This window comes from Oncorhynchus tshawytscha, linkage group LG24, assembly GCF_018296145.1.
Source record: "Oncorhynchus tshawytscha isolate Ot180627B linkage group LG24, Otsh_v2.0, whole genome shotgun sequence".
In the NCBI taxonomy this organism is placed as follows: domain Eukaryota; kingdom Metazoa; phylum Chordata; class Actinopteri; order Salmoniformes; family Salmonidae; genus Oncorhynchus; species Oncorhynchus tshawytscha.
In genome coordinates, this window is record NC_056452.1 from 5,256,013 (window position 1) to 5,276,169 (window position 20,157).

The following is a 20,157-nucleotide window of genomic DNA, read 5'->3' on the forward strand; positions in this document are numbered from 1 at the left end:
CCATTCCTCAATGTTGGCACCGTGCAGAGATAATTCCTACTTCAAAGCAATGAGCAAAAGGAAGAGAAATTGTGCAGTAGCTTGCTGCAAGGCAGCAAATGTTTCTTTGTACTGTCTTCCACCTGAAAAGTCAATTTGTCTGATTTGGCCAGAGAAGTTCAATCCATTGTTATGAGCACACTTTACATTGGACTGCATTGCAAATCAGGCTATGTACAGTTCATTGGGAAAGTATTCAAACCCCATGACTTTTTCCACATTTTGTTACGTTGAATTAAATTAATTATATATATTTTTCTCATCAATCTCCTCACCATACCCCATAATGACAAAACAAATACAGGTTTTTAGAAAATAAATACAATCACATTTACATAACTATTAAGACTTTGGGCACCCAAGTGGCGCAGTGATCTAAGATATTGCATCTCAGTGCAAGAGGCGTCACTACAGACAACCTGTATCACAATCCAGGCTGTATCACAACTGGCCGTGACTGGGAGTCCCATAGGGCGGCGCACAATTGGCCCAGCGTCGTCTGAGTTTGGCCGGTGTAGGCCGTCATTGTAAATAAGAATTTGTCCTTAACTTACTTGCCTAGTTAAAAACAAAAATACCTTTTACTCTACTTTATTGAAGCACCCATGGCAGTGATTACAGCCTCAAGTTTTCTTTGGCACACCTGTATTTAGGGAGTCTCCCATTCTCTGCAGATCCTTTCAAGCTGCCAGGTTGGATGGGGAGCGTCGCTGCACAGCTATTTTTAGGCCTCTCCAGAGATGTTCAATTGGGTTCAGCTCCGGGCTCTGGCTGGGCCACTCAAGGGCACTCCTGTGTTGTTTTACCATGTGCTTAGGGTCGTTGTCCTGTTGGAAGGTGAACGTTCACCCCAGTCTTAGTTCCCGAGCGCTCTGGAGCAGGTTTTTATGAAGGATCTCTGTACTTTGCTCCATTCATCTTTGCCTCGATCCTGCCTAGTCTCCCAGTCCCTGCCGATGAAAACCATCCACACAGCATGATGCTGCTGCCACCATGCTTCACCATAGGGATGATGCCAGGTTTCCTCCAGGCTCGACACTTGGCATTTAGGCCAAAGAGTTCTATCTTGGTTTCATCACACCAGAGAATATTTTTTCTCATGGTCAGAATCCTTTAGGTGCCTTTTGGCAAACTCCAAGCGGGCTGTCATGTGCCTTTTACTGAGGAGTGGCTTCAGTCTGGCCACTTTCCAAATCGTGTCCAATCAATTGAATTTACCACAGGTGGACTCCAATGAAGTTGTAGCAATATCTCAAGGATGATCAATGAAAACCAGATGCACCTGAGCTCAATTTCGAGTCTCATAGCAAAGGGTCTGTATACTTATTTAAATAATGTATTTCTCTCTGCAAAAATGTCTAAAAACCTGTTTTTACTTTGTCATTATGGGGTATTGAGTGTAGATTGATGAGGTGAACAATTAATTTAATACATTTTAGAATAATGCTGTAACAACACAATTTGGGAAAGGTCAAGGGGTCTGAATACTTTTCGATTGCAATGTACACACATGGATTTGCCAGCAGCTTGTTCCTCCACTCCCATGCATCTTGCACCTGGCAGCGGCAGAAACTATTCAAGAAGTGTCTAGATAGAAGACTAACTATTATTAAAAGGACATGCTAATCATGGATTGCATGTTTCGTTTTGAATGTCCCTTTGAAGACTGACTGAAAGCTAACTTTAGCATCGCTACACACATGGATTTGCCAGCAGCTTGTTCCTCCACTCCCATGCATCTTGCACCTGGCAGCGGCAGAAACTATTCAAGAAGTGTCTAGATAGAAGACTAGAAGACTAACTATTATTAAAAGGACATGCTAATCACAGATTGCACGTTTCGTTTTGAATGTCCCTTTGAAGACTGACTGAAAGCTAACTTTAGCATCGCTTTTTTCGCATTGTTTTTTTACAAACTTGGCTAGTTAATGGTAACATTGTCATCTCTCTAAAGTAAATTTGATGACATCATAATGATGGAATATTTGTTTCCTATTCATTATTTGACTACTTTAGCAATCTCATCCTGTTTCCAGGTCACTATAGTGTAATTTAGGCGAAACAGTCATTAGCTAGCAGCAGCAAAACTGGCTAGTTAGCTAGCTATGTTTTAGCAGCAGCATCATCAATGCTAAATTGACAACTTGATGAAAAGTTAATTTACAGTTGCTGTAACTTAGTTATAACTTGTTTACTACTTACAGTACCAGTCAGAAGTTTGACATACCTACTCATTCTGTTTTTTGTGTTTTTTTTTTACTGTTTTCTACATTGTATAATAATAGTGAAGACATCAAAACTATGAAGTAACACATATTGAATCATGTAGTAACCAGAAAAGTGTTAAACAAATCAAAATATATTTGAGATTCTTCTAAGTAGCCCTTTGCGTTGATGACAGCTTTGCACATTCTTGGCATTCTCTCAACCAGCTTCGTGAGGTAGTCACCTGGAATGCATTTCAATTGACAGCAGTGCCTTGTTAAAAGTTCATTTGTGGGATTTCTTTCCTTAATGGGGTTGAGCCAACCAGTTGTGTTGTGACAAGATAGGGATGGTATACAGAAGATGGCCCTATTTGGTAAAAGACCAAGTCCATATTTTGGAAAGAACAGCTCAAATAGAGTTGAAGTCGGAAGTTTACATACACTTATTAAAACTCGTTTTTCAACCACCCCACAAATTTCTTGTTAACAAACTATAGTTTTAACAAGTCGGTTAGGACATCTACTTTGTGCACGACACAAGTAATTGATCCAACAACTGTTTACAGACTTGTTGGAATCTGTTTACAGATTATTTCACTTATAATTCACTGTACCACAATTCCAGTGGGTCAGAAGGTTACATACTCTAAGTTGACTGTGCCTTTAAACAGCTTGGAAATTCCAGAAAATGTAATGGCTTTAGAAGCTAATTCACATAATTTGAGTCAATTGGAGGTGTACCTGTGGATGTATTTCAAGGCCTACCTTGACCTTGCTTGACATCATGGGAAAATCAAAAGAATTCAGCCAAGACCTCAGAAAAAAATTGTAGACCTTCACAAGTCTGGTTCATCCTTGGAAGCAATTTCCAAATGCCTGAAGGTACCACGTTCATCTGTACAAACAATAGTATGCAAGTATAAACACCATGGGACCACGCAGCCGTCATACCGCTCAGGAAGGAGCGGAGTTCTGTCTCAATCCCAGAACAACAGCAAAGGACCTTGTGAAGATGCTGGAGGAAACAGGTACAGAAGTATCTATATCCATAGTACAACGAGTCCTATATCAACATAACCTGAAAGGCCACTCAGCAAGGAAGAAGCCACTGCTCCAAAACCGCCATAAAAAAGCCAGACTACGGTTTGCAACTGCACATGGGGAGAAAGATTGTACTTTTTGGAGAAATGTCCTCTACTCTGATGAAAGAAAAATATAACTGTTTGGCCATAATGACCATCGTTATGTTTGGAGGAAAAATGGGGAGGCTTGCAAGCCGAAGAACACCATCCCAGAACCAGGAACACATCGACAGCCACCCTCGAAGCATTGTCGTGGAAATTTCCTCTATTTACCAAATCATGAGAACAAACCACACACAATTCAGAGTTAGTTTTCACAAAGTCCATTTTTAATTATATGAGCTCTATCACAACTCTGTGACTCTCAGATCAATTCAGTGTTTATCAATGAATTCTCTGAGAGTCCCCTCCACATTTCAACTGAGATCCTTTATAGCAAAGAGACACACAGGATAAGACAGCATCGGCATAATTCATCGTTCAGCTTTGTCTCCTTTCTCAAACTCAGAACCATAAACCAATCCTCCATATCAACAGGCATATATCAAATCCATCCTATCTTGACAAGATCACAGAGACACACTGACTGGCACACAGACATTGTGGAGCCAAGAGATACACGGTTGACCTCTCCCCTCTCTCCAGCCCAAGCAACTTAGTCTTGACATAGAACAGATACTGCAACCCTGCCACAGTATTATACAAACACATTCTGATGAGAAGTAACTTACAAACATATGATGAATATAAAACATCTTACCTATGTTACCAACCAATTCTGATTATTCCCCAACAGCATCGTTACCCACTGCTCCACAAAAGCCGCGGCCCTTGCAGAGCAAGGGGAACAACTACTCCAAGTCTTAGAGTGAGTGACGTTTGAAACTCTTAGCGCGCACCCCGCTAACTAGCTAGCCATTTCACATCGGTTACAACAGCCTAATCTCGGGAGTTGATGGGCTTGAAGTCATAAACAGCTCAATGCTTGAAGCATTGCGAATAGCTGCTGGCAAACGCACGAAAGTGCTGTTTGAATGAATGCTTACGAGCCTGCTGGTGCCTACCATCGCTCAGTCAGACTGCTCTATCAAATCATAGACTTAATTATAACATAATAACGCACAGAAATACGAGCTTTAGGTCATTTAATATGGTTGAATCCGGGAAACTATCATCTCGAAAACAAAACGTTTATTTCATTGAAATACGGAACCGTTCCGTATTTTATCTAACGGGTGGCATCCATAAGCCTAAATATTCCTGTTACATTGCACAACCTTTAATGTTATGTCATAATCACGTAAAATTCTGGCAAACTGCTGCATATACCCAGACTCTGTTGCAAGAGAAGTGACACAATTGACCTAGTTAAGAGAAATTCATGTTAGCAGGCAATATTAACTAAATATGCAGGTATAAAAATATGTACTTGTGTATTGATTTTAAAAAGGCATTGATGTTTATGGTTGGGTACACGTTAGAGCAACGACAGTCCTTTTTCACGAATGCGCACCGCATCGATTTAAGCTAGATGAACTAGTAATATCATCAACCATGTGTAGTTAACTAGTGATTATGATTGATTTATTGTTTTTTATAAGATAAGTTTTTAATGCTAAATGGCAACTTACCTTGGCTTCTTACTGCTTTCGCATAACAGGCAGGCTCCTCGTGGAGTGCAATGTAAAGCAGGTGGTTAGAGCGTTGGACTAGTTAACCGTAAGGTTGCAAGATTGAATCCCCGAGCTGACAAGGTAAAAATCTGTTGTTCTGCTCCTGAACAAGGCAGTTAACCCACCGTTCCTAGGCCGTCATTGAAAATAAGAATGTGTTCTTAACTGACTTGCCTAGTTAAATAAAGGTAAAAATGTAAAAAAATCCTTGGGCTATAATACCTATTTTGCCAATCGGCTTGGACCCCCGCCGGCCCATCATGACTGGACTACCGAGGGGGTTTATCAACTGGCTCCTCCGTTGCGATGTCCCCTGAATACACATCTGCTAGCCGCGGCCCACTAGCTGTCTTGAGCATATCGGACTGTTAAGCTTAAGAGGCTCATAGGACAAATTCTTTGGCTACTATGCCTATTCTGCCAATTGGCTTGGACCCTTTTACCACACGGAGCCCTGTTGATCCACGACGACTGGTCTGCAGATGTAACAGCACGAGGGGGCTACAACAGACTTTCTTCCGTCGCGATGTCCCTCTAAGGCCCTTCTGCTAGCCCCGGCCCGCTAGCTGCCTGAATTGCCTTGTCTCCGGCCTGAGCCACTTACTGGACCCCTATGATCACTTGGCTACGCATGCCTCTCCCTAATGTCAATATGCCTTGTTCATTGCTGTCTTGGTTAGTAATTATTACCTTATTTCACTGTAGAGCCTCTAGCCCTGCTCAATACGACTTAGTTAACCCTTTAGTTCCACCTCCCACACATGCAGTGACCTCACCTGGTTTTAATTATGTTTCTAGGGACATTATCCCTCTCATTGTCACTCAGTGCATAGGTTTACCTCCACTATATTCACATCCTACCATAACTTTGTCTGTACATTATGCCTTGAATCTTTTCTACCGTGCCCAGAAACCTGCTCCTTTTACTCTCTGTTCCGAACGTACTAGACGACCAGTTCTTATAGCCTTTAGCCGTACCCTTATCCTACTCCTCCTCTGATGATGTGAAGGTTGATCCAGGCCCTGCAGTGACAAGCTCCACTCCCATTCCCCAGGCGTTCTCATTTCTTGACTTCTGTAACCGTAAAAGACTTGGTTTCATGCATGTTAACATTAGAAGCCTCCTCCCTAAGTTTGTTTTATTCACTGCCTTAGCACACTCTGCCAACCCAGATGTCCTAGCCGTGTCTGAATCCTGGCTTAGGAAGACCACCAAAACCCCTGAAATTTCCATCCCTAACTATAACATTTTCTGACAAGATAGAACTGCTAAAGGGGGAAGTGTTGCAATCTACTGCAGAGAGAGCCTGCAGAGTGCTGTCTTACTATCCAGGTCTGTGCCCAAATTCAAGCTCCTACTTTAAAAAATTCACCTTTCCAGAAACAAGTCTCTCACTCACCGTTACCGCTTGCTATAAACCACCTTCTACACCCCGCTTGCTATAAACCACCTTCTACACCCAGCTGTGCCCTGGACACCATATGTGAATTGACTGCTCCTCATTTTCTTCAGAGCTTGTGCTGTTAGGTGACCTAAACTGGGACATGCATAACACCCTAACCGTCCTACAATCTAAGCTAGATGCCCGCAATCTCACTCAAATGATCAAGGAACCTACCAGGTACAACCCCCAAATCCGTAAACACGGGCACCCTCATATATATCATCCAAACCAAATTCTCCAGGATCTCAGCAATCACTGCCTCATTGCCTGTGTCCGTAATGGGTCTGCGGTCAAATGACCACCGCTCATCGCTGTCAAGCGCTCCCTAAATCACTTCAGCGAGCAGGCCTTTCTAATCGACCTGGCCCGGGTATCCTGGAAGGACATTGACCTCATTCCATCAGTAGAGGATGCCTTGATATTCTTTAAAAGTGCTTTCCTCACCATCTTAAATAAGCATTCCCCGTTCAAAAATGTTGAACCAGAAACAGATATAGCCCCTGGTTCACTCCAGACCTGACCGTCCTAGATAAGCACAAAAATATTCTGTGGTGTACTGCATTAGCTTCGAATAGGCCCTGCAATATACAACTTTTCAGGGAAGTTAAGAACCAATATACACAGGCAGTTAGGATAGAGAAGGCTAGCTTTTTCAAACATAAATTTGTGTCCTGTAGCACAAACTCCAAAAAAGTTCTGGGACACTGTAAAGTCTATGGAGAATAAGAGCACCTCCTCCCAGCTGCCCACTGCACTGAAGCTAGGAAACACTGTCACACCACTGATAAATCCGCGATAATTGAGAAATTCAATAGGCATTTTTCTACGGCTGGACATGCTTTCCACCTAGCTACCCCTACACCGGTCAACAGCCCTGCACCCCCCACAGCAACTTGCCCAAGCCTCCCCATTTCTCCTTCACCTTTATCCAGATAGCTGATGTTCTGAAAGAGATGCAAAAGCTGGACCCCCTACAAATCAGCCGGTCGCTGAAATTGTTGCAACCCCTATTACTAGCCTGTTCAACCTCTCTTTCATATCGTCTGAGATCCCCAAAGATAGGAAAGCTGCCGCGGTTATCCCCCTCTTCAAAGGGGGAAATACTCTAGACCCAAACTGCTACTGACCTATATCTTTCCCTGCCTTTCTAAAATCTTCAAAAGCCAAGTTAACAAACAGATCACCGACCATTTTGAATTCCACTGTACCTTCTCCGCTATGCAATCTGGTTTCCGAGCTGGTCAAGGGTGCACCTCAGCCACGCTCAAGGTCCTAAATGATATCAAAACCGCCATTGATAAAAGACAATACTGTGCAGCCGTCTTTATCGACCTGGCCAAGGCTTTCGACTCTGTCAATCACCACATTCTTATCGGTAGACTCAACAGCCTTGGTTTCTCAAATGACTGCCTCGCCTGGTTCACCAACTACTTCTCAGATTGAGTTCAGTGTGTCAAATCGGAGGGCCTGTTGTCTGGACCTCTGGCAGTCTCTATGGGGGTGCCACAGGGTTCAATTCTCGGGCCGACTCTTTTCTCTGTATACATCAATGATGTTACTGCTGGTGATTCTCCGATCCACCTCTACGCAGACGACACCATTCTGTATACTTGTGTCCCTTCTTTTGACTCTGTGTTAACTCACCTCCAGACAATCTTCAATGCCATACAACTCTCCTTCCGTGGCCTCCAACTGCTCTTAAATGCAGGTAAAACTAAATGCATGCTCTTCAACCGATTGCTGCCCACACCTGCCTGCCCGCCCGCCCAGCATCACTACTCTGAACGGTTCTGATTTAGAATATGTGGACAACTACAAATACATAGGTGTCTGGTTAGACTTTAAACTCTCCTTCCAGACTCATATTGAGCATCTCCAATCTAAAATGACATCTAGAATCAGCTTCCTATTTCGCAACAAAACATCCTTCACTCATGCTGCCAAACATACCCTCGTAAAACTGACTATGCTACCGATCCTTGACTTCGGCAATGTCATTTACAAAATAGTCTCCAATACTCTACTCAGAAAATTGGATGCAGTGTATCAGTGCCATCCGTTAGTCACTAAAGCTCCATATACTACCCACCACTGCAACCTGTATGCTCTCGTTGGCTGGCCCTCGCTTCATATTCATCGCCAAACACACTGGCTCCAGGTCATCTATAAGTCTTTGCTAGGTAAAGTCCCACCTTATCTCAGCTCACTGGTTACCATAGCAGCACCCACCTGTAGCACGCGCTCCAGCAGGTATGTTTCACTGGTCACCCCCGCCTTTCATTCCAGTTCTCTGCTGCCAATGACTGGAACCAACTGCCAAAATCACTGAAGCTGGAGTCTCATATCTCCCTCACTAGCTTTAAGCACCAGCTGTCAGAGCAGCTCACATATCACTGCACCTGTTCATATCCTATCTGTAAATAGCCCATCCAACTACCTCATCCCCAACTACTGTTATCTATTTGATTTCTTTTTGCTCCTTTGCACCCCAGTATCTCTACTTGTACACTCATCTTCTGCACAGTTATCACTCCAGTGTTTAATTGCTATATTGTAATTATTTTACCACTTTGGCCAATCTATGGCCTTTCCTCCGGTATACTACCTCATTTGCACACACTGTATATATACTTTTTTTCTACTGTATTATTGACTGCATGTTTGTTTATTCCATATGTAACTCTGTGTTGTTGTTTGTGCTGCGCTGATTTGCTTTATCCTGGCCACTTGTTCTCAACTAGCCTTCCTGGTTCAATAAAGGTGAAATAAATAAATACATAATTAATTGGACATGATCTGGAAAGGCACACCTGTCTATATAAGGTCCCACAGTTGACAGTGCATGTCAGAGAAAAAAACAAGCCATGAGGTCGAAGGACTTGTCCGAAGAGCTCCGAGACAGGATAGTGTTGGGGCACAGATTTGGGGAAGGGTACCAAAACATTAATCACTCTGGCAGAGCTTCAGAGTTCCTCTGTGAAGATGGGAGAACCTTCCAGAAGGACAACCATCTCTGCAGCACTCCACCAATCAGGCGTTTATTGTACAGTGGCCAGACTGAAGCCACTCTTCAGTGAAAGGCACATGACTGCCCGCTTGGAGTTTGCCAAAAGGCACCTAAAGGACTCTGACCATGAGAAACAAGATTCTCTGGTCTGATGAAACCATGTTTGAACACTTTGGCCTGAATGCCAAGCGTCATGTCTGGAGGAAACCTGGCACCATTCCTGCGGTGAAGCATGGTGGTGGCCGCATCATGCTATCGGGAGGTTTTTCAGCGGCATGGACTGGGAGACAAGTCAGGACTGAGGGAAAGATGAATGGAGCAAAGTACAGAGATCCTTCATATGAACCTGCTCAAGACCTCAGACTGGGGTGACGGTTCACTTCCAACAGGACAACAACCCTAAGCACACAGCCAAGACAACGCAGGAGTGGCTTCGGGACAAGTCTTTGAATGTCCTTGCAGAGCCCATACTTGAATCTGATCAATCTCTGGAGAGACCTGAAAATTGCTGTGCAGCGATGCATCCAACCTGATAGAGTTTGAGAGGATCTGCAGAGAAAAAATGTGAGAAACTCTCCAAAAACAGGTGTGCCAATCTTGTAGCTACATACCCAATAAGACTAGTGGCTGTAATCATTCCCATAGGTGCTTCAACAAAGTACTGAGTAAAGGGTCTAAATACGTATGTAAATGTGGGATTTCAAGTTTTTTTCATACATTTTCAAGAAAAATACATTTTAGAATAAGGCTATAATGTAACAATGTGGAAAAAGTGAAGGGGCCTGACGACTTCCCAAATGCACTGTATATTGGTGTGAAAAATTTGACTGTAGCCTTCAATTAGCAAAATGGAACATGAAAGTGTTTTTATATGATTTTAAATATATAGGCCTATATGCCTACTCTATTTTTTTAATTTTATTATGCGGTCGACTCGTTTCTTTATTTGAAGCTTGTTTTTATCCTTTAACTTCGTGCTCAAGTTATCAGCGGTGACAGTTGATCCTATGTTTTAGCGGAGATCTTCTTTGTATAAAGTGATGTGGAATGGTGGCAAAAAAGCATCTAAACGACGCACTTAGCTCTTCTACGAATGGTCTGTGGCAGTCGGTAAATAATAAGCGTTTTCAACTTTTAACGATGCTTCTTTGACAGTTCTAATGATATACTTAGCCTTAAGAGATGCTTTTGAGAAAGCGGGTCCTGTTGAGTTTGCTGTCAAATAAGGACATGGTCATCACGGTTTACTCATGGTTGTGTTTGTCTCATCAGGTCTCTCTGGACTATTTGACACCGGTCTGCACCATGCCAGCCCCTCTGGCCCAGATGCCTCAGTCATGAATCTGATCTCTGCTCTTGAGTCCCAGCGGGGTCCCCAGCCTCAACCCTCCGCCTCCTCCCTGCTTTCCCAGTTCCGCACTCCGTCCTGGCAGACAGGTAGGCATGTGACCAGGCATGTGACCAGACCTGTGTTGTTAATGTGTTGACATTCAAAACAGGGTTTCAAAAGTCAATATGACATTTCCAACGCCAAACAATGTCGAATTGTTATTCCTCTCTTATGTCGGCATTGTCGCGCCTCGCCTTATTCTGAACGGTGATTACTGTCAGTGATTTGCATTGAGGTTATCTTGGTGTCATTTGGATATTGGTTTGTCCTATCTGTTTAAATTTTACAGGAGGGGAGTGGGTTACAATTTATTTACTCATGCTTGTCAGTTTTTTCAGTTGACGGGTGTTGAATAATCGTCCTCTTGTCTCTTTATCTGACCCTGACAGCGATGCACACCCCTGCCCCTGCCGAGCTCTTCATCTCCGGCTCGGGCTCCTTCCCCTCTTCCTCTGCCCTCTCGGCCTATCAGCACCCAGCCTCCTTCTCCAGCCGCTCCTTCCCCACCCTCCAGGACACTCCCACGTTCAGCCCTACCTCCAATGGACTCCTCTCCCCCCATGACCCTCTGCTACACATTAAGGGTCCCGCCCAGTCCAGCCTGGGCTTCGACCGCCTCCTGTCCTCTCAAGGCGCCGCCGCAGCCTACCGTGGTGCCCAGGACTCCACAGGCGCCGCCTCCTCGGCCCAAGCTTCGTCGGCGCTACACATCCAGTCCCACCAGTTCAACCTGCTGTCCTCCCAGCTGCAGGACCAGTCCTCCCAGTTGTACAACGCCTCAGTGTTCTCCTCAGCCCAAGCTCAGGCTCAGGCCCAAGCTCAGGCCCAATCTAACTCGGTCCAGGAGAGGGCTGTGCCCCGGCAGGACAGCGTAATCAAGCACTACCAGCGGCCCACGCCGTCCCAGTCACAGCTCTCCTCCTCGGCAGCCCACTCCCTACAGCAGTACCTCAGCTGCGGAGGAGCCGGGTACCAGCAGATAGCCCACCCCCGGCATGCCGGCCTCTCTTGCAGCCCCCTGGGTGACCAGAGTCCCTCCTCGGACCACAAGGCCTCTTCCCGGACAGAACAGGTTTATCGGCCAATCATCCAGCCCCCTTACTCGTCCTCCTCCTCTTCAGCAGTGGGGAAGGGCGCCAAGAGCAACTCTAGCAGCGGCTACTCTTCGGCCAGCTCGGTGTCCTCCTCCCGCACCCCTCACACGCCCCCTTCTGCATCCTCCACTTCTTCGACCTCTTCTTCTTCCTCCTCTGCCTCGGGAGCCCACCCCTCCAACTCCATTCCCCCCTCCAGCTCTAGCTCGGGCCCCTCTAGACAGCAGCCTCCCACCCAGAGCGCTCCCCCAGCTCCCCAGCAGCAACAGCCCCCTCCAACCTCATCCTCGTCTGCCCAGCAGCCCTTACCCAAGCACAGGCTCTCGAGCTACAGCTCACCCGCACCCCTTGTGAAACCCCCCACCGCTGCCCTCGCAGGCCAAACCCCGCCGCAACCGCAGACCCAGTCATACTCACCCAGTCAGCCCCCTCTCTCCCACCTCCCCCAGTCATATGGCGGCTTCAGCTCCCCTCAGGCCCAAGACCTGAGCTCATCTGGGGTAAGAAAAGGCTATGGGAGCCTGGGAGGGCAAAGCCAGTCGTACTCTGCGGATGTGGTATACGGGACTGACTCTGCTTACGGTTCCCTCCCCTCCTCTCTAGGCGGAGAGGGAAGTCCGTCAATAGGTTACGGCCCAGGCCACTCCCCCGCCCTTTTACGGTCGGGTGGGCCGTCTGGGGGTGGAACCTCAGGAGGCGGTGGTAGTAGCAGCTCAGGAGGTGGGACTTCTGGCTCAGGAGGAGGAGGAGGAGCCACGAGCAGTATGGTAAATGAGAGAGGAGGTGGCGGAGGAGGGTCTTACCATATCCCTGAGTCGATCCCCTCCCCGTCGGCCAACTCTGGGATCATCCGTCCAGGGTTGCACTCCCCTGCCCCTGCCTGCCCCACCAAGACCCCAGGAGGAACGGGCTCCAACAAATACATCTCCTCTGTCCTTTCCCCCACCTTCATGTCCTCCCCTCAGGGCTACTCTGACACCAGAGGCCCTCGGCCCCAGTCCTACCACCCCAACTCCAGCAAGACCAAATCTGACCCCAGCAGCATGCTAGGTGTGGGCTCTCAGAGGTCTCAAGAGGACGTGGATGACGACTTCTTGATCCAGCACCTTTTCCAAGCCCAGGCCAGTCCAGCATCCCAGGAGTCCCATCACCACTCCCAGCAGCAACAATCTCAACAGACGGCCCAACAGCAGGCACCTCCACAGCCCGTCTCCTCCACCACAGATGGTGGCAAAGGGCTGTCGTCCTATGAGCTGGGAAAGAGCTCTGAGGAGAGGTGCCACCTCCAGAGCGTTATCCGCACTCACAGCGCCACCTCCAGCACCGAATCGGGCGGGGGGGTTACTGGCCTAGACAGGCAGCTGGAGATGTCTCTGAAGAAACAGCAGCAACAACAACAGAGGAATGACAGACGAGGTGGTGGCAGGATTGGAGGAAGAGGAAGTGCTGAGCAAAGTCACCCCCTCCTCCACCACTCTTTGGGATCAGTGGTGCACTACGGCCGGGGCGACCCATACTCCCTGGGCCCCCAACACACCTCCCACCCGCAGCAACAGCACACCGCCTCCCATGCCCACCTTCAATCCCTCACTCACATGGACCCGCAGAAGAAGCCACAAGAGCGCTCAGAGCTGGTGTACCCACGCAAGACCCCCGAGGTCCAGCAGCAACAACACTCTCAGTCTCAAGCCTCAGCCACCCTCATGGATTCCCCCACACACCAGTCCCGCCAAACGCCCCACCTGCTCCAGTCTGTGCTGTCCCACACCACCCGCAACAAGATGGAACCCCATCAGCAGCAGCATTCGGTGAGCCAACAACAAGCTATGATGGATGGAGCCGGAGGGCGAATGGGCCCAAATAAACACCAGACTCCGACCCAGCAGGCTTCCCAGCTTCAGCTACAACTCCAGTCCCAGGCTTTGGAGGCCGCGGTGGCGGCCACTCACTACAGCCACGGACCTCCTCAGCAGGACCAGAGCCAGTCCAAGCAACAACAGCAGAGCTCGGTGGTGTCCTCCCTGGACATGCTGGAGTGCTCGCTCTCCCAGACCTCCAGTACGGATGGAGGGGGAGTGGAGGGGAGGAGAGGAGGAGGGAGTGGTGGAGGGAGAGGAGAGTGCCGCATGCAACAAGAGCAGCAGAGGCTCTCGTCCCACCACCCTCAACACTCAGAGGTCCACTCATTACTCTCTGAGCCTGACATGGGCTTATCCGCCTCCTCGCAAGTGCACCACCTCCCCCAGCACCATCAACAACAGCAACACCCCAACTCACACCACCAGCAAAGCCACTCAGGGCACCACTCCCAAGGCCATGCTCACCCCCTGTCCAACCACTTGCCCCCTCCCTCAGCTTCCACCCACTCACAGCAACAGAAGTCCCAGTCCCACCCTTCCCAGCTCACCCTGGGCCAGCAGGTCCAATTGGACCAGCAACAGCGCTCTGAGCAGCACCCGTTTGACACGGTCAGCCCTGTGGAGAAAAGCGGCAGTCAGAGCCAGAATCACTTCGTCCCACTCACCTCCATCTGCTTCCCGGACTCGCTCCTGCAAGACGAGGACCGCTCCTTCTTCCCTGGCATGGAGGACATGTTCTGCTCGGACGACTACTCCAAGTCGAGCTGCACCGGAGGAAGCGCAGGCCCAATGCAGGGGGAGATGAACAAAGAGGGACCAGGAGATGGCCATGAGGAGGCCATGAAGGCTAATTCAGGTGGAGGAAGTGGAGGGGGAAGCGGAAGAGCCAGCTACGACATGCATGGCCACCACGGTGGCGACCAGGGCTACGTGCAGTACTGCCACGGTCTCTCCGAGTCAGGCAGCAGCACCATGGACCTGGACTCCCTTAAGACCCACGAGCTGCCCTCCACCGTCAATACGGAGCAGCTGGGCCTGATCCAGTTGCAGGGCCCCGGAGGCATGGGTGTCACTGTCCCGGGGAAATTGTCCTCGAGTCCAGGCGGGGGCGCTGGCGGTACTGGTGTCAGTCCTGGAGGCCTCACCTCACCCATCTTCTGCTCTTCGCGCCCCAAGAAGCTACTCAAGTCGAGCTCGTTCCATCTGCTCAAGGAGCGCCGGGACCCCAACACGCTGCCCAAGAAGAGCTACGCGCAGGAGTACGAGTTCGAGGATGACGAGGACAAGGACAACCAGCCGGCAGACATCCGCCTGAACAGCCGCCGCCTCCCTGACCTCCTCCCTGACCTGGTCTCTAGTTGTCGGAAGACAGGAGTTGGGGCTGGAGGAGGAGGCACGCTAAGCCCCCTCATGGGAGACCTTAACTTCTTCCACACGACAGGCTACCCCCCCCTCGGCCCCCCTCCCCAGCTCATGTCGCAGGACATGGTCAAGAAGAGGGGCCGTAAGCCCACCAAGCAAAAGAGAGAGGGGCCTCCCAGGCCCAGGGGTAGGCCTCGCATTCGCCCGCAGCCAGAGCAGCACACGCCCTGCGAAATGTTGACCGGTGAGATGGGAGGAGGAACCGGAGTAGGAGGGGGGAATGGAGGAGGAATGGAGGGTAAACTGGGCAGGGATCGTGGTGGTGGATGCCGGGTGAGGAGAAATGACATGTTTATGGAGATGACTAGGAAGGACCACATGCAGCAACACCACCATCAGCAACAACAGCATCAGCTCCACCACCAGGCTCCACAGCATCAGGAGCCCATACCACCTCTCAAGGTGAGTGATTGAATTGATCTTTATTAATCCCCAGGGGGAAATATAGATGTCATAGCAGGCCTATACTTAAAGGGACATTACACTTTCAAATCAAAGATTGTCAAACAGTTTCCGATCTCTAAAGTAGTCGAATGTCAAGATTTAACCACTTCCCATAAATCTGGATCTACACAACGGATGACATGGGATTCGAATGCATCATGACATCTGACAGCTTTTCATTTTGGAGTGGAATGTTCCTTTAAAGTGGCGGGCATAGCAAAGTTTACTGTACTCTGTACTCTATTGGCGTTTTAACAAAACTTTTCCCGTTTTTTTCCTGTCGTAGATCAAACTGCCCATCGGCTCCATGTCCTCTTCCGACGACCTGCTGAGGATAGACTCTCTGTCTGGTACAGACCCCGCTCTGTCGGACGGCTCGGTGGGCTCGGCACCCTCCCTTGGCCTGAGTCCCGGACCCCCGTGCGGAGGGACAGACTCCAACAGGACCCAGAACAAGAGCAAGCAGAACAGCCAGATGCTGAGTGATGGAGTGGACGGAGAGGGGATGGATGGAAGGGTAAAGGACTTTTACATTTGTTTGTCCACTGAATGAGTTTAAATTGTTTTATCCTTTGTGTTGTATGTGACAATATTACCCTTCTTAGTTGGTAAAATGAAGAGTGGAAAGCAGTATTTCCCCTCTAATCTATTCCCGACCTGCTCCCTCTCTGTCTCTCTCTCAGGTGGATGAGAAGGATTCGGAATCCAAGGCGGGCTTCATGGCCTCCTTCATGGACTTCCTCAAGTCGGGAAAGAGACCTCAGGGCTTGGAAATGCCTGTGGGAATGGAATCAGGACATGGTGACACCTCACCTCTCAAATGTGGCGGTCTCTGTCCCTTATCCCCAGTGCCGCCTCCATTCGGGGAGGGGGAGGGCAACGGTGGCCTGGCCCTGGTTGGCTGCCCCAGCCCCTGCAAGCGCACCCTGGATGACGAGCTGAAGAGGAACCTGGAGACGCTGCCCTCGTTCTCCTCGGATGAGGAGGATTCGGTGGGCAAGAACCAGGACCTGCAGAAGAGCATCTCCTCAGCCATCTCGGCTCTCTATGATACACCGCAGCTGGCCTTCCAGCCGCCCCCTCCTCCTCCCCCACCCCAGTCCCAACCCCAACCCAGGCAGGCCCAGCACACATCGACCCCTCTGCAGCCCCCCACCCTCAGCCCCCAGACCCCCTCACACACCCCTCACACCCAGCTCCAGGCGGCCGAGCCGGCTGTACTACAGCGAGAGGACCGGGAGATGGAGGAGAATGAGGAGGAGGAGAGGAAGATGGGAGGAGGGGGTAATGAGAGTGAAGTGAAGGTTATGGAAGAGGAGGCGCCAGAGTTTGAAACACTTGGTGCACACAAATTAGAAGGTAAGGGAATTTCCTGGGCCGATACAGATCATATTGATGATATTTTGTTGTCGATGATTGTGTCCTTGCGAGGTGAGGGGATCAACTGAGATTGCAAATGAAAACTTTGTCATATTTGGATGACAAGTTTTTAATAAAAGTTGCACAGTGCAGCATAAAATGTGTCAAGCGACCACTTAGTAGTAGTTTCCCACATATTTACTATTTTGGCTCAGATGTAATAGTATAAAATATTGTACCATAATATCTGAGCCCCTTGACTTTTTCCATATTTTGTTGTGTTCTAAATTGGATTAAATTGATGTTTTTCTCAGCAATCTACACACAATACCTCATAATGACAAAGCCCCAGAATACCCCAGACATTTTTGCAAATGTATTGAAAATAAAAAACGATCACATTTACCTAATTATTCAGACCCTTTACTCAGTACTTTGTTGAAGCACCTTTGGCATCGATTACAGCCTTGAGTCTTCTTGGGTATGATGCTACAAGCTTGGCACAGCTGTATTTGGAGAGTTTCTCCCATTGTTCTCTGCAGATCCTCTCAAGCTCTGTCAGGTTGGATGGGGAGCGTCGCTGCACAGCTATGTTCAGGTCTCTCCAGAAATGTTCGATCGGGTTCAAGTCCGGGCTCTGGGTGGGCCACTGAAGGACATTCAGTGACTTCTCCCGTAGCTACTCCTGCATTGTCTGTACTGTGTGCTTAGGGTCGTTGTCCTATTGGAAGATGCACCTTCGCCCCCAGTCTGAGGTCCTGAGTGCTTTGGAGAAAGTTTTCATCAAGGATCTTTCTGTACTTTGCTCTGTTCATCTTTCCCTTAATCCTGACTAGTCTCCCAGTCCCTGCTGCTGAAAAACATCCTGACAGCATGATGCTGCCACCACCATGCTTAAACATAGGGATGTCACGCCTGGCATTCAGGCCAGAGAGTTCAATCTTGGTTTCATCAGACCATAGAATGCAGTTTCTCATGGTTTGAGAGTCCTTTAGGTGCCTTTTGGAAAACTCAAATCAGGCTGTCATGTGCCTCTTACTGAGGAGTGGCTTCCGTCTGGCCACTCTACCATAAAGGCCTGATTGGTGGAGTTCTGCAGAGATGGTTGTCCTTCTGGAAGGTTCTCCCATCTCCACAGATGACCTTTGGAGCTCTGATAGTGACCATTGGTCAGGGAGGTGACCAAGACCCAAGGCCCTTCGCTCCCAATTGCTTAGTTTGGCCTGGCGAACAAGCCCTAGAAAGGGTTGGTTGTTCCGAACTTCTTCCATTTATGAATGATGGAGACCACTGTGTTCTTGGGAACCTTCAATGCTGCAGACATTCTTTGGTACCCTGCCCCAGATCTGTGGCTCGACACATTCCAGTCTCGGAGTGCAACAGACAATTCCTTCGTCCTCGTGGCTTGGTTTTCGCTCTGACATGCACTGTCAACTGTGGGACCTTATATAGACGGATGTGCCTTTCCAAATCCAATCAATTGAATTTCCCACAGGTGGACTCCAATCAAGTGAAATGGAACAGGACATACATGAGCTCAATTTCGAGTCTCATAGTAAAGGGTCTGAATACCTACAGTTGAAGTCAGAAGTTTACATACACCTTAGCCAAATACATTTAAACTCAGTTTTTCACAATTCCTGACATTTAATCCTCGTAAAAATCCCTGTCTTTAGGTCAGTTAGGATCACCAATTTATTTTAAGAATGTGAAATGTCAGAATAATAGGAGAGAGTGATTTATTTCAGCTTTTATTTCTTTCATCACATTCCCAGTGGGTCAGAAGTTTACATACATTCAATTAGTATTTGGTAGCATTGCCTTTAAATTGTTTAACTTGGGTCAACTGTTTTGGGTAGCCTTCCACAAGCTTCCCACAATAAGTTGGTGAATTTTAGCCCATTCCTCCTGACAGAGCTGGTGTAACTGAGTCAGGTTTGTAGGCCTCCTCGCTCGCACACGCTTTTTCAGTTCTGCCCACAAATGTTCAATAGGACTGAGGTCAGGGCGTTGTGATGACCACGCCAATACCTTGACTTTGTTGTCCTTACGGAATTTTGCCACAACTTTGGAAGTATGCTTGGGGTTATTGTCCATTTGGAAGACCCATTTGCGACCAAGCTTTAACTTCCTGACTGATGTCTTGAGATGTTGCTTCAATATATCCACATAATTTTCCTACCTCATGAAGCCATCTATTTTGTGAAGTGCACCAGTCCCTCCTGCAGCAATGCACCCCCACAACATGATGCTGCCACCCCCGTGCTTCACAGTTGGGATGGTGTTCTTCAACTTGCAAGCGTTCCCCTTTTCCCTCCAAATATAACGATGGTCATTTTGACAAAAGTTATATTTTTGTTTCATTAGACCAGAGGACATTTCTCCAAAAATACAATCTTTGTCCCCATGTGCAGTTGCAAACCATAGTCTGGCTTTTTTATGGCTGTTTTGGAGCAGTGGCTTCTTCCTTGCTGAGCGGCCATTCAGGTTATGTCAACATAGGGCTCGTTTTACCCTGGATATAGATACTTTTGTACCTGTTTCGTCCAGCATCTTCACAAGGTAATTTGCTGTTGTTCTGGGATTGATTTGCACTATTCACACCAAAGTACATTCATCTCTAGGAGACAGAACGCGTCTCCTTCCTGAGCGGTATGACGACTGCATGGTCCCATGGTGTTTATACTTGCGTACAGATGAGCGCGTTACCTTCAGGCGTTTGGAAATTGCTCCCAATGATGAACAAGACTTGTGGAGGTCTACAATTTTTTTTTTCTGGGGTCTTTGCTGATTTCTTTTGATTTTCCCATGATGTCAAGCAAAGAGGCACTGAGTTTGAAGGTAGGCCTTGAAATACATCCACAGGTACACCTCCAATTGACTCAAATTATGTAAGTTAGCCTGTCAGAAGTTTCTAAAGCCATGACATAATTTTCTGGAATTTTCCAAGCTGTTTAAAGGCAAAGTCAACTTTAGTGTATGTAAACTTCTGACCCACTGGAATTGTGATACAGTGAATTCTAAGTGTGACAACCTGTCTGTAAACAATTGTTGGTAAATTTACTTGTGTCATGCACAAAGTAGATGTCCTAACCGACTTGCCAAAGCTATAGTTTGTTAACAAACATTTGTGGAG

The 20,157-nt window shown here is 47.9% G+C and overlaps 1 protein-coding gene across 2 annotated transcripts in view; it reads left to right on the forward strand.

Moving 5' to 3' along the window:
- LOC112235561 (proline-rich protein 12-like) overlaps positions 1 to 20,157 on the forward strand; it is a 52,727-nt gene that overhangs the window by 11,421 nt on the left and 21,149 nt on the right. For both annotated transcript variants that reach the window (XM_042305211.1, XM_042305210.1), the window contains exons 3-6: positions 10,726 to 10,890; positions 11,233 to 15,620; positions 15,949 to 16,179; positions 16,346 to 17,021. In XM_042305211.1, coding sequence (XP_042161145.1) covers positions 10,726 to 10,890; positions 11,233 to 15,620; positions 15,949 to 16,179; positions 16,346 to 17,021 — 5,460 coding nt within the window. The remainder of the gene's footprint in view (positions 1 to 10,725; positions 10,891 to 11,232; positions 15,621 to 15,948; positions 16,180 to 16,345; positions 17,022 to 20,157) is intronic.